The sequence below is a fragment of the Osmerus mordax genome, chromosome 2 (genome assembly GCF_038355195.1).
Source record: "Osmerus mordax isolate fOsmMor3 chromosome 2, fOsmMor3.pri, whole genome shotgun sequence".
Taxonomy (NCBI): domain Eukaryota; kingdom Metazoa; phylum Chordata; class Actinopteri; order Osmeriformes; family Osmeridae; genus Osmerus; species Osmerus mordax.
Window position 1 is genome coordinate 9,773,831 of NC_090051.1, and position 13,251 is coordinate 9,787,081.

The window sequence follows — 13,251 nt, forward strand, 5'->3', positions numbered from 1 at the left end:
TAAATGAAAAGTAACTTTTTATTACAAGTTTCTTTTGAAAGTAATTTGAATATGCACATTAGCTCCACACTTACTGAATATGCTCTAATTTGAATAGGCAGAAACACCATTCATATGACAAATACATCGGCCCAATCTTCATCCAATCATCCTTCTGCTATTGACCTGATGGTCATTATTGGCATAAATCTCCCATCCAAAACATTTCACCCCCAGTCTTTTGGTCCATACGTTCACTTCCCCCTTTCCACTCCATCATTTGGCAAAAGACCCAAAGACTATGGAACTTTGCAGCTGTTGACGTTGGAGGGATAGTTACATTTATGCATTTAGCAGACGCTTTTATCCAAAGCGACTTCCAAGAGAGAGCTTTACAAAAGTGCATAGGTCACTGATCATAACAACGAGATAGCCCCAAACATTGCGGGTAGCCAAAACATGAAGCATACATTGTGAAAAAACAAATAAGTCCCAAAGGGAAGTACCATAAGAGCATGTTTAGACAAGTTACAATTAAACAACATGAACTTCAGAAGTGCAAGTGTGTAACTGTAGAAAAAGCAAGCAACAATAATATAATTCACAGCGAGTACAATAACTTTAAGTCAGTTACAACTAACCAACAAGAGCAACAAGTCTCTCAATAAGAGTCATTGTGATCCTGGAGGAAACTAACATCAGGTCCAGCCAATCATTCCTAAGTACCGGAACAAGTGCGTCTTGAGCCTTTTCTTGAAGGTGGAGAGACAGTCAGTGTCTCTGATGGAGGTGGGGAATTGATTCCACCATTGGGGGGCCAGACAGGAGAAGAGCTTGTGTTGAGACCGGGCGCTCTTGAGCGGTGGGACCACCAGATGGTTGTCAGAAGAAGACCGTAGTTGGCGGGTGGGGGTGTAAGGCTGGAGGAGAGACTTGATGTAGTCGGGTGCAGTCCCATTTACCGCTCGGAAAATAAACTGAGTCTCCACTATATTACGCTGCACCTCAAAATGCTTCTGACCTTAGATCACAATACTTTCTTTTAGCAATTTACAATTTTTATTTCTGCATACATAGCCTAACTCTTACATACATGTACAGTACATTTGCCTCAACCCTTACTGCAGTTCTGGGCTTGTGCTATTGTTGTTCAGTTTCTGTGCAGGCATGAACAGGGGGGACAACCTGGATATTGAGCTCTGAGTAATGAGCTGTCTGAAAGAGCAGTGCAGCAGTGTCATTACACACTGCTGTGCCAGCTTTGCACGAACACTGACTGGAGGTCATGACGACAGGTTCTGAATCACGTAGCACTATCTGTGTAAAATACACAAAGAGACAATTAGACAAACATTGATACTGATGTATCCTTTGAATTGTTTTTGAAGTGAATTTTGCTACTATTCAGATACCGCTGAATTAAGAATTGGCCTAGTAAAGTTGCTGGGGTAAGTTTGTTGACAAGGGGTTTCCTACAAGTCTATTACAATACGAGGTGAGGTATACTATACCAAATATGTTGCAATAGAAAGATTTACTGTCAATCAACTTTGCCCCAATTACCTTACTTCTCCACTAACAGGTAGACTATAGCCATTTATCAAGTGTCTCAGAAGAATGTTTACATAGTTGAGAACATGTTCATGGTCAAATGAAAGCAGTTTTAATGTAAATATTTTCGTTCCGAGAGGCTTGATGAACGCATGCTATGCTGCAGTCATTGAACTGGAACAGACTGCAAAATTGAACAGAATACCCAAACCCATCCCTAAACATTAGCCTACTCTCAAGCTGTGTGGTTTTTCATTCTTCTGCATGGACCTGTGACAAGCTGCTCTGACACTGATAGTACCGGTCAACCTGTCTTTGTTTGAAACTGGTGGACAAGAAGATACAGCATTCATCCATTCAGTACTTCATCATTATTCTAACAATATTTTAGAAATCTGAAACACCTTCCAGAACAGCAGTCTACATTAGACCTACAGTCGACACATTAGACCTACAGTCTGATGGATTACATAACGGTTGACCAGCATAAACACACAGGACATCGTAGTAATTATACTGTTGGTACTATAACCCCATCGCTAAAATGCAGTCTTCGTTTGACTGTTTTAATCGTCTGCGAGCAAAAATAGAATACTAAACTACTGATAGCATACAAGTCTAAACTAACTAGTTAGCTAACACTATCGCTATATCCAATGCCATTAGCAAAAGCTACACATATTACATACCTTCATAATTATGAATAAATGAGGAGGCGTAAAACTTAAATACCTTGTCTAACAGAGTACTCGGGGCTCTGGACGTCCGTTTGTCAATACGGTGTACATCGGAAATTGTAATTAAGGGTAACGTTAGCTCCTGTAAACACCGAAGGTGGCCATTACTACGCTGTGTTTACATCAGTAGCGGACGGCCGGAAGTAGTTACATCTGTTTTGTAGAACCCGGAAGAATGTTGCGCATAACCCCTATTACACTGCACTAAACTATAAGTGTAAATGTAAAGTGAAAATAACAAAAAACAGTCAGTAAGATGACGAATATCATTCACGAATATCATTCACGTCTTACTAAAACAGCGGCCACGCGAAAGGGAATGAGATAACTGTTTCCTCTACTAAAAAATACAATGTGGGTCACGTGAAAAAAGGATCCAAAGACTCGTAGAAAGACCGAGTCGGGAAATGAACGAATCGTTTGTTTCCTCCAGTACAGAGCCTATGCAGGTCACGTGAAAAATGATCCAAAGACTTGTAGAAAGACCGAGTCGGGAAATGAACGAATCGTTCGTTTCCTCCAGCTACCAGTACAGAGCCTATGCAGGTCACGTGAAAAATGATACAAAGACTCGTAGAAAGACCGAGTCGGGAAATGAACGAATCGTTCGTTTCCTCCAGCTACCAGTACAGAGCCTATGCACGTGAAAAATGATACAAAGACTCATAGAAAGACTGAGTCGGGAAATGAACGAATCGTTCCCTCTAGCGTTTCCTCTAGCTACCACTACAGAGCCTATGCAGGTCACGTGAAAAATTATCCAAAGACTCGTAGAAAAGACCGAGTTGGGAAATGAACGAATCGTTCCCTCTAGAGTTTCCTCTCGCTACCAGTACAGAGCCTATGCAGGTCACGTGAAAAATTATCCAAAGACTCGTACCCGAAGACCGAGTCGGGAAATGAACGAATCATTTCTGTTTACTTGGACGAGCCTGTGCAACAGTCCCGATGCGCGGCCACGAGAAAATGAACGAATACGCTTTGAGAGGACTCGTTACTCCCGAGTCCTTGTAAGGATTCGTTCAAAATGAACGAATCGTCCACGAACGACACATCACTAGAACGGATCGTCCACCAGATAACACAAGGAAGAATGTAGATAGATAGATCCCAAACTTGAAATGGAATGTTTGCACTTTCAGTGTATATTTTGTTGTATGTATTGTACTTATATGTTTTTCATGCCAACAATGTTAATAAAATGATCAAATGCATTCAGTGGCATTCATAATTTCTCTTATTTTCACCGAAAAAATTTGGTTAGTGGAAATTCTGATTGTTACCACCAAAAAAGTTAATTTAGAACCTTGATGACAACCGAAAAAACGTCAGGACCTTCCAGGTTAGCCTATCTATATTTGCCTATAAACCCAGCGCTGCGCTAAGAGCCACTGTGAGTAACAGTGGTATGGTGTCGACACCATATGGCCACACTGGAACGTTACTTTGATGTAATTATGGATTTATTTATAACTGGGAAGACGCATAAAGAGATTTCCAAAACTCTGCAGCAGATGGGAATCCATCCATGTATATTTTGTTGTATGTATTGTACTTGTGTTTTTCATGCCAACAATGTTAATAAAATGATCAAATGCATTCAGTGGCACTCATAATTTCTCTCATTTTCGGTCAGTGCCCCGTTTTTCGATTTGGTTTTTCGATTTTGGTTTCTCAATTGAACAAGAAAAACAATAGTTTTTCATTTTTGGTTTCTCAATTGAATAACGGAAAAACGAATAATTTGGGGGTTTTGGTTTATCAATTGAAAAATGAAAGAACGAATGATACACGGATTCACCGGACACAAGGGTATGCTGGTTTTTGCAAATGTAGGCTACACAAATTTCGCCTATAGACGTTCGAAAAACTATGCATGAATGGTAGCCTTACTCCAAAAGAAAGCACGAGAAAATAGCCTACCATTTACTGACGTCTTTGTCCGCAAGTTCTCTCTCCGATTTTGCTTTCTCCAATTGATCATTGGCATGAATAATGCTGTGCTGAAATTTGGTTGACTCCTTCATGCACATGTGTACAATATGTTTTTAAATTATACAAAACAGGAATTTCAATGTAAAAGGATACACATACACAAGAAAACTGAATGAAGTTTGTCTATGGAAAGTCAATTGAATTAATAGTCCAACTCAAGACCATCGTCGATATCTCTAAGAACGTACGTCTGGTCGGCCATTAGGCTACTATATAAAAAAAGGCTAACCTACTAAGAGGGGGGCTAACGCTGAGAGCCTACTTTTAACACTGCCAGTGCTTATCGCAACGAATGCGTTGTTTTAAATGTTAACTTAACCGTCGTCACGAAATTGGTCATCAAATCGTTTTTTTAAAATTAAAAACATTGTTAAATGGTCTCATCAGAGCCCGGATAGCTCAGTCGGTAGAGCATCAGACTTTTAATCTGAGGGTCCAGGGTTCAAGTCCCTGTTCGGGCGTCATTTATTTTGAAGTGAATCGAACTTCATGAACCCCACATTATAAAACAACATGTAAAAGCTTGAGGTGTTGAATGAACCATAGAACAACAAACACTAATATCTGTAGATGTGTTCCCCTTTACGGGTCAATTTTTTAATGAAAAGCACAGTATAATTAACCCTAACCCAAGTATTACTTGTTAGCTAGAGGAGAAACAGGCTCCTGTTTTGGACAGGGCTTTTGTTTATGCGGCCTGCCACTCTAACTATGCTGTTAACAGGATGTAAACAACAGACAGGTTAATAACCTGTATTTAGCCAAAAATAATGATATGCTTGCTGTATGAACAGTATATAAACTGGGTGCCAGTCAGATGGCAGAGAATAGGAAATTCCCAACTACAGGAGTCAGGTGGCTGAGCGGTGAGGGAATTGGGCTAGTAATCCGAAGGTTGCCAGTTCGATTCCCGGCAGTGCCAACTGACGTTGTGTCCTTGGGCAAGGCACTTCACCCTACTTACCGCGGGGGAATGTCCCTGTACTTACTGTAAGTCGCTCTGGATAAGAGCGTCTGCTAAATGTGAATGTAACTACAATGAAGAACCTGGCGTTCCTAAATGTTGGAGCAACCATACGCTGTTAATTAGCTGTTCCATCAACAATATGTTATTAAATATCATAAACACTTTCTTTGCTTTTGTAGAGTGCTGCAGTAAACGCAAACAGGCTCCCCAGAAGTTATTCTGGTATGAGCAATGCACACACTGCATACACATCAGTCATGCAGTCACTGTTTGAGTGAACTAGCAGTCTTCTAACTGATGATGTCTGTTCCTAAGATGATCACCGCATGTGGAGCGAGATGACAGCAATGGATGAAATCATCTGGGCAAACGAGTACCAAGGTAACGTGGCATTTGCGCTTCTCTTTTAAAGACAATTCTATTCAATTTCTTATAATTCTATATTCTTATCTTGACTATATCTTGACTTTAATCTATTTTTCCTTTTAATTTATTCTTTTCTAAGCTGTTCAGGTCATAGCACCAGTCTTCGGGATGGGGATATCGCCGTCTCCACTGGGAGGCGTTCAAGGGCTTGCTTCGCTAGGAGCTGCTTGTGGAACAAGTCAGTGGACGGACACGTTTAAGTACCATATAGGCTCTCCTCTGACTACCGTGAGAGCCTGTCATTCAATACCAATACTCTTCAAGCAAAAGCTGTAAAAACTGTGTCTTCATAAAAAATAGCCTTAAAATGAGTTAAATACAGTTGGGCTCCCAATGTGAACTCAGTTTGTCAGTTTACTTTTGTTGTCTGTCAAGCTTGTGCATGGTTCCTCCCAGATGAAATAGACCAACTGGTGATCAAGAGAGGGATGGAGGACTTGGAGGACGGTACCTGCATTCGGTTTGTTCCCTGGACACACCAGAAGGACTACCTTGACATTCAGCCCAAGTCAGGGTGAGAGAATTTACACTTTCAGAAACAGTTTAATAATTTTTGCCAAGGATGCTCAGGTACTCTACAAATCTATACATATCTTCCTGATACAACTCTATTTACTTCATCTTGGTTCCAAATGGATTTCGCTGTACAGAAGCCTGTAAATGTGCAGTTTGAAACCCACAAATTGATCTACTTAGGACATTGGTTCTTATTATCAGTGTCCTGCTGGTCTCTGTCTATAAAGCGACATCATGTTGCACATTTGCTAACCTCACAATTGTATTCCATAGAAAAGTAACCGGTGCCGTATGTGTGTTGTTATACAGGTGTTGGTCATACCTGGGCCAGAGAGGTGGAAGACAAATCATATCCCTGCAGGACCCAGATTGCATGTTTTCTGGGGTCGCTTCCCATGAGCTCATGCATGCTCTGGGTTTCATGCACGAGCAGTCCCGTGCGGACCGAGACTACTATGTCACCATCATGTGGTCCAACATCTTGAGGGGTAGGGCTGAGAGGCTGTGGACAGTGTCAACTAAGCACATACTGGGATGTTAGGTGCAGCTGTTGTTGTGGGACTCACCCTTCTGTTAAGGTCTACGTTTCTGTTGCTTTCAAACAGATAGTGTGAGGAACTTTGAGAAATGTAAAACGAACAATTCGGACCTTCCCTATGACTACACATCTATCATGCACTTTGGAATGTGAGTGGAACTTCCATGGGTAAAATCAATGTGAGACACTGTTGCCATCGCCAATCCAATCAAACTTTGGCATCTGTTTTACTTTCATGAAGGTATGCTTATTCTGAGGATGGAGATCCAACCATAATTTCCAAGAGGAGCAGGAATGTTCAGCTGGGACAGAGAACTAGTCCCAGTCACCTAGACTGTTAAAAATTAACAAGCTCTACGATTGTGGTTGGTGTCAAACATATCTGTCCTTTATGATTACTGTCAGGACACACTGTCATCTACTATTTGCTGTATCAGTAGTTTTACTTGAGCAGTTATACACCCAACATTGTATTGAAGGCTAGTATTAAATCTCCAGGGTGTCATTACTGTGTGCTCTCATTCACTCTGTCTTCATCGTTCTTTCTCTGAATCTCTCTCTCATTCTCTCCCACTCTCTCAGATGTCTAAAAGGCCTACTAAGTAAAGGAGGAAACATCCACCAAGCAAACTTTTCTTCCCCCCCCCCACACACACTCCACAATTAAGTAAATTATATGTAAAGATTCTAAGTTATGAAAAAAGCTGTCTTTGAGTACTGTATTAGTATTGTGTACAGTGAAAACTGTCAATAAAAAGATTTTAACACAGCACTTTCCTGGTGAATATTTGTATTCGCTTTGCCAATAATGAAAGAGGGTTGGAGAGAGGGGGCCACTATGGAAAAGTGTTGTCATCCTGTCTTATATCTCCAACACTGATCATGAGTGCATGATTATGGGACGTTATCATGCTATCCAATGAAAAATGTTAAAAGATAAAAACCTGTTTTTGTTTGGAATCCTGTAATAATCCATGGTATAGACTGCTGAAGATGCTGATTCTGACTACAATACTTTTGTGACAAAATGATTGGTTACCCGTCATCATCCAAAACAGAGTGTCTTGCTTGATGATCAGCAGATCTTAAAATAGAGTCTGCTGAGTTTGGCTGCAACCTAGACTGACTAACACCTCAGGATGGATGTGTCATCCCTTAAAGTGCTGAACATTACAGGTGTTTTAAAAAGCAGCTACAGAACTATCAGAGACAAGGTTCTGTTCAGTGATTCACCTTCGTAAACGCATCCAATCCGGGTAAGGCAAATTAGTGGAGGGAGGTATATAGCTGGAGGACAGAGAGGAGGATGAGGTGGGTGTTTGGGTGCCGTGTCAGGTCACAGGTCAGTATCTCATCCTTGATTGATTCCTGTTGTGAACCAGAAAGATGATCTCCATGGTGATATTGCTGGGCATCCTTGTGGGGTTGCTGAGCCATGCGGATTCCTTTCCTACTATCAGAGGGAAAATGTGGTTTCTGAGAAGACATTCCGGTAATTCTTTTGGAGAAACGCTCTATTTTTTACCCATCTCAGAGATTTGATCACTAATGGAGTTCCCTTTTGTCTGGATCAGAGGAGATAGGTCAAGAGGACATGAATGCAATGGACAAGATCTTGGCAACCAATGGAAGTAAGAACTTTCTAGTGTTGGCTTGAGGTAGCTTCTATGTTTGGAATTCATGTTTTGAACCCCTGAATGTTTCATCCGGCCAGGACTGGGCCACCCCAGAGGGATATTTTTCAAGGAAGGAGATATTGCGAAAACCTTCATATTACGCAGTGCACTATCCTGCCGTGAAAACACCTGCTTGTGGCCAAAATCAGTTGACGGATTTGTCTATGTTCCCTACATCATCTCTCACCAATACGGCAAGTATCTCACTTTTGTCAAAATTTGATGAACACACACATTATCTTTATTTGAAGCTTCAAGCTTAGTAAGACTGACTAGCCTTGATGGTCAATCATAACACTGAACTCAGTAGGCATTGCTCAAACTAACATGTTTTCATGTTGCAGATGATATGGATAGAATAACCATAGAGACAGGGATGCAGGACATCTCCTCTAAAACATGTGTGAAGTTCGTTCCACGTACCCACCAGCAGAGTTATGTTGATATTCAGTCCAGATTTGGGTGAGTTAGTGAGTGTTGGTGTCACATAAACTCGAAGCCTCCTTCATTTTCAGGTGTTTAGGCAGACCGATGAAGAACCAATGTGTTTCTAATCAAGGAGTCTCCCCCACATGTTCTGTTAAGTTGCTGGTCGTACTTGGGGCAGACCGGGGGCAGCCAGCTCCTCTCCCTGCAGTCTCCATTCTGCATGTGGTCCGGCGTGGCCTCCCACGAACTCATGCACGCCCTGGGCTTCGTACACGAACAGTCCCGCTCTGACCGTGATCGTCATGTCACCATCCTGTGGGAAAACATCCTGCAAGGTCAGGGTCCTGTGCATCTGATATAATTATACTACACACCCATCTACTGTATTTATTGTTTAATTATTATTGTTAAATGTTTGTATATATTTGTAAATATATAATATATGGATCAAATTCACGTACAGTATGTAGATGTCTCCCGTTTGGCTAAAAGGACATCACATGTGGAGGAAATGCTAAGCTTGGTCCTCTGGTGTTTTCTCAGGTCAGGCCCACAACTTTAAGAAGTATGACACAAACAACCTCAATACAGCATATGACTATGGCTCCGTCATGCATTATGGAAGGTAAGAGATCTACCTTCAAGTAAAATTGGTTTTCACTTGTGTAAACGTGGGTAGAGTACTCAAGCTGTATGTGTTTTGTGGGGCAGGTACGCATTCTCAGAGAACGGTGAGCCAACAATTATACCGAAACCTGACCCTCAGACTCCTATTGGCCAGAGAGATGGACCCAGCCCCTTGGACATACACAAAATAAACATCTTGTATGACTGCGGTAGGTTAACTCTCAAGGTCTCATTGTGTCTGCAGCTCCAGTAATTATTTACAAAAGCCTTTTAAAGTACTCATTATTTTTTGTTGTCCACTAGGTGGCCAAGTCTGATGAAGATAAACACAAGCTCAACAATCCATGTTTAAAGTAATGAAGGATCCAGGTTTATCTAATGTGCACTTAAAGATGAGATCATGTGATTATGGAAATAAAGGTGTGTTTTGATAGGAAGCATGGTCAGTTAAAGTGATGAGACGAGAAGACGGTGTGAAGGTCTGTACTTGCGGTGCTGGGCTGTTGGAGAATATATTTTGTTGGTAAAATCAATCCCCTTTATACAAAAAAGCACAGTTACAAATAACAGTGTTAACCAAAATGCTGTACCCAAAGAACGGAATTAGAGCACCAACAAAAAGACATACTTTAAACATGAATCCCTCTACACGAGACAACTGATTTAATGCTGCACCACTTATTCAGATTCATAGGCCAAACAAAAGAAGTGGGTCTTGACAAGATAATTCAACCATAACTTAGGGACACCAGTAGAACTATACTGAAAGGATCAGTACACTGGATCTACTCTGTGCAGACAGTGATCCTCTCGATCTAGGACAATCTAATCATCCCTGACAGCTCCCCTGTGCTAGACTGGGAGGGTTAACCACTGATAACATATCCTATTCACCTATCTGCCTTGTTGAAAAGGAATGCACACATCAGAATAAAACGCATTTGTCTCTCATTTCTGTCACACTTGTCTTAATTTAAAGTCCATAACATACCTATACTCAAGACACTCGTATTTCCTAATGTCAAATATGTATTTTCAAACATATAATTAGTTGTATTATGATTCTCTTGGAAAGAATGAGCACTTTAAATAGCAGCATTTGGTCATTGACCAAATCTGACAAGTCTCTTGATCTGTGGCCTTCTCTTTACCGTTCCCAGTCCTGTATGGGCAGGTGTTAGTGTGTACTTTTGCGCTGGAAGGTCATTCGAGTGGACAGCCGCGCCCTTCCTCTGCGTCGCCTCTTTCTGCGGATCCTTGCTGTAACTTTTTGCTTCTCACTGTCTAAGGTGAGTAAGCTGCGAAGGAAGTTGAAGGACAGGTAAAGGGACAAATAGGTGAGGAAAATGTAGCAGGACAACAGTATGACCATTATGGCGAAACAAAATCAATTATAAGGTGTTCCCATGTGATGTGGGTTAAATCTTGGAGTAGTATATCCTCAAACAATGCACACATGACAGACACTGCACATGTCCACAAGGCATCCACAAACAAAGGGTGATGCATCTTCAAAGGTAAATCACAGAGATTTTGAGGGTTCTTTAGTGTATCCGTTAAATGGGTGAATGGGTTCTCTCAGAAACATTCTAAAGAAGAATTTCCAGTCCTTTTTCTCATGAGAGAGGCATGTTTGTATTATCATCCATCTTGACAATTTTCATCATCATACATGCATGAAAATCTGCTCCATTGACAAAGAAACTCCTTATTTGCAACCTGTGAATTTGAACTGGTCTAACTAGCATACTAGCATAATCCAATCGCACTGCATCCCGCTCTTGCTCCTTTTTAATAGTCTTAAAGTAGATTAGTGTCTCTGATGCAACCACAAACAAGGCAATTGTAGGCTATATGACAACCTTTATTTTTAACCATGAACAGGCTACAATAAGTACAGTATATTTGGAGCATTGGTCCTGAGTGTTTTAAAAAAAGAACAAAGTAGGCTATAACTGAAGTTATTGATTGAAGTAACACTAACATACCTTATTTTGACGCTGGTGTTTGCTATTTCCAGAACATTAAAAAATATATCTTGCCAACACTTTGGTTATACTGTCGCATATCACGCAGACTTTATGAGGTGGTAATGAAATTTCCTGAGTGGGAGACTCGAGAGCGCGCGGCATCTTGACTTGCGCAGCAGCAGGAAACAGAGAGCAAGAATAGTGATATCAGAGAATGTCTAATATGGGGAGAACAGACCATAGAGTTAATATTACTAGAGGAAGCAACTTTTGTCTTCCAAGATGGCGTCCCCATTCATTTCTATGAAAAGTGCTCAGTGGCGCAGTGAGGCTAGCGAGAGCACGAAACTGGACCGCGCCATCTTTCCACTTCCGACTCTTCCGGTCTAGCTTTAAACAGTGGCTCTTTCTTTCCCTAGCTCCGAGACCTTTTTATTTTATTTTATTTTTTTATTAGCAATTTCAACAATGTCAAATTCATTTGAGTTTACAAGATACATAAAGTAAGAAAAACATCATTTACATTCAGAGTAAACATGTATCAATACAAATTAAAATAACAAAAAAAAAAATACGCTAGGGGATATAAACCTTTACATAAATATATTGAAATTACTACAGATTGTTACTGTTTTAATGGCCTTTTGTTTAAGAGAATTTTTTTTTGAAAAAATATACTGTCTGAGCTCTCCGTTCAAGGCAATAAAGCAAGGCCTAGCTCCGAGACCTCGTGCACGCTTGCAACTCTGTAGGATGGCCAACGTTGCAGCGGTGACCAAAAACTTGGAGGCAGTGATTCAAGGATTTAGCGTCATTCCCCGCAGGTTTTATTAATAAAATGAAAAAAAAATGAAAACTCTGGAAACCTAATTTCCCCTACCTACACAACTTCCCAAATAACCAGACACTTTCAAAACATTCCCACTAACTCAGGTCATTTCGGCATTTTACCTACTTGTTCGCCAGAGGTGTGGTCGGCTGTTCCCCTTAGTCCCCCCTCCCTCCACCTGCTCTGCACTTTTATCCGCGCAGCCTCAACCATTCTGCCCATTATCCCCCTCCTAAATCAATTAATCCTACTATACTACCTACTCCACCTTACTAAAAATAAATACATTCCCTAAAATACTACCGACAGGTAAATACACATACCATCCTGCTACACAATGTCTAGCCCGCTAAATAGCTCCCCAGCGCTCACCTTATACAAACACCCCTGTCCTTCCACCAACAAAGTCTTACGTTCCGTACGCTCACGTCTTAAAAAGACCCTTCCGACTTTCCGTCGGGTCTTTCCTCTGTCCGGACACAGGATATCCCCGTGCCACTGCCCAGCCCCGCACAACGTTCGCCATGCGGTGCATGAACGGCTTCCCCGCGACGGTACCTTGCTTGCTAGCGGTAACCGTTACAAACTCTCTGTACACGTCATACTTTGCGACAACCAGTTGCGAGCATAGATTTATATGGTTGCGAGCGTGTGAGCTAAGGCATTGCAGTGGCAGAATGGGGTACAAGTCCGATAAGAATCAGAGACATGATGCAAACTTTACGGAAATGTATGCTGTCACTGTATAGTATTCCTTTCACTTGGTTTTTAGAAATAGGCTATAGGGCTAAATAGGGGCTATAAAAATATAGGGCTATGTTGCAGGCAACGTTTATTGACGTATGCAAATACATGGGGTGCTAGTTTACCCATTTCGGATTGGTTTCAAATTTAGCAAAAATCAGGAAAAATTATTCTATGAAGAAGCTAGTAGTATGAGCCAGGTTCGAGAATCGAACACAAATTATTGGGGGAGATAGTTTTGTAAATGTTGACTGGAGTTAATAGAAT

The 13,251-nt window shown here is 41.1% G+C and overlaps 1 protein-coding gene, 1 long non-coding RNA gene, 1 other non-coding gene and 1 pseudogene across 3 annotated transcripts; 3 read left to right on the forward strand and 1 right to left on the reverse strand.

Annotated features, from left to right (window-relative positions):
* LOC136966459 (uncharacterized) lies at positions 1–2,505 on the reverse strand. Its single transcript, XR_010879379.1, has 2 exons — positions 2,263–2,505; positions 1–1,296 (listed from the first exon to the last, which is right to left on the reverse strand). It is a non-coding gene; the product is annotated as an uncharacterized lncRNA (long non-coding RNA).
* A 2,145-nt stretch (positions 2,506–4,650) lies between these two features.
* Positions 4,651–4,723, forward strand: trnak-uuu (transfer RNA lysine (anticodon UUU)). Its single transcript has one exon. It is a non-coding gene; the product is annotated as a tRNA-Lys (tRNA).
* Positions 4,724–5,576: 853 nt separating this feature from the next.
* LOC136960702 (hatching enzyme 1.2-like) lies at positions 5,577–7,299 on the forward strand (annotated as a pseudogene).
* Positions 7,300–8,303: 1,004 nt separating this feature from the next.
* LOC136960744 (high choriolytic enzyme 1-like) lies at positions 8,304–9,758 on the forward strand. The gene is made up of 7 exons (XM_067255080.1): positions 8,304–8,340; positions 8,424–8,579; positions 8,730–8,847; positions 8,971–9,149; positions 9,358–9,439; positions 9,526–9,650; positions 9,745–9,758. Exons 1-7 carry the CDS (start codon positions 8,304–8,306, stop codon positions 9,756–9,758), a joined length of 711 nt encoding a protein of 236 aa, XP_067111181.1.
* Positions 9,759–13,251: the final 3,493 nt, after the last annotated feature.

Coding starts and splice junctions, on each gene's coding strand:
- LOC136960744 (XM_067255080.1), top strand. CDS start 8,304: ATGAATGCAATGGACAAGATCTTGGCAACCAATGGAA. Junction 8,848..8,970: donor GATATTCAGTCCAGATTTGG/GTGAGTTAGTGA, acceptor TGTTCTGTTAAG/TTGCTGGTCGTACTTGGGGC. Junction 9,150..9,357: donor GTGGGAAAACATCCTGCAAG/GTCAGGGTCCTG, acceptor GTGTTTTCTCAG/GTCAGGCCCACAACTTTAAG.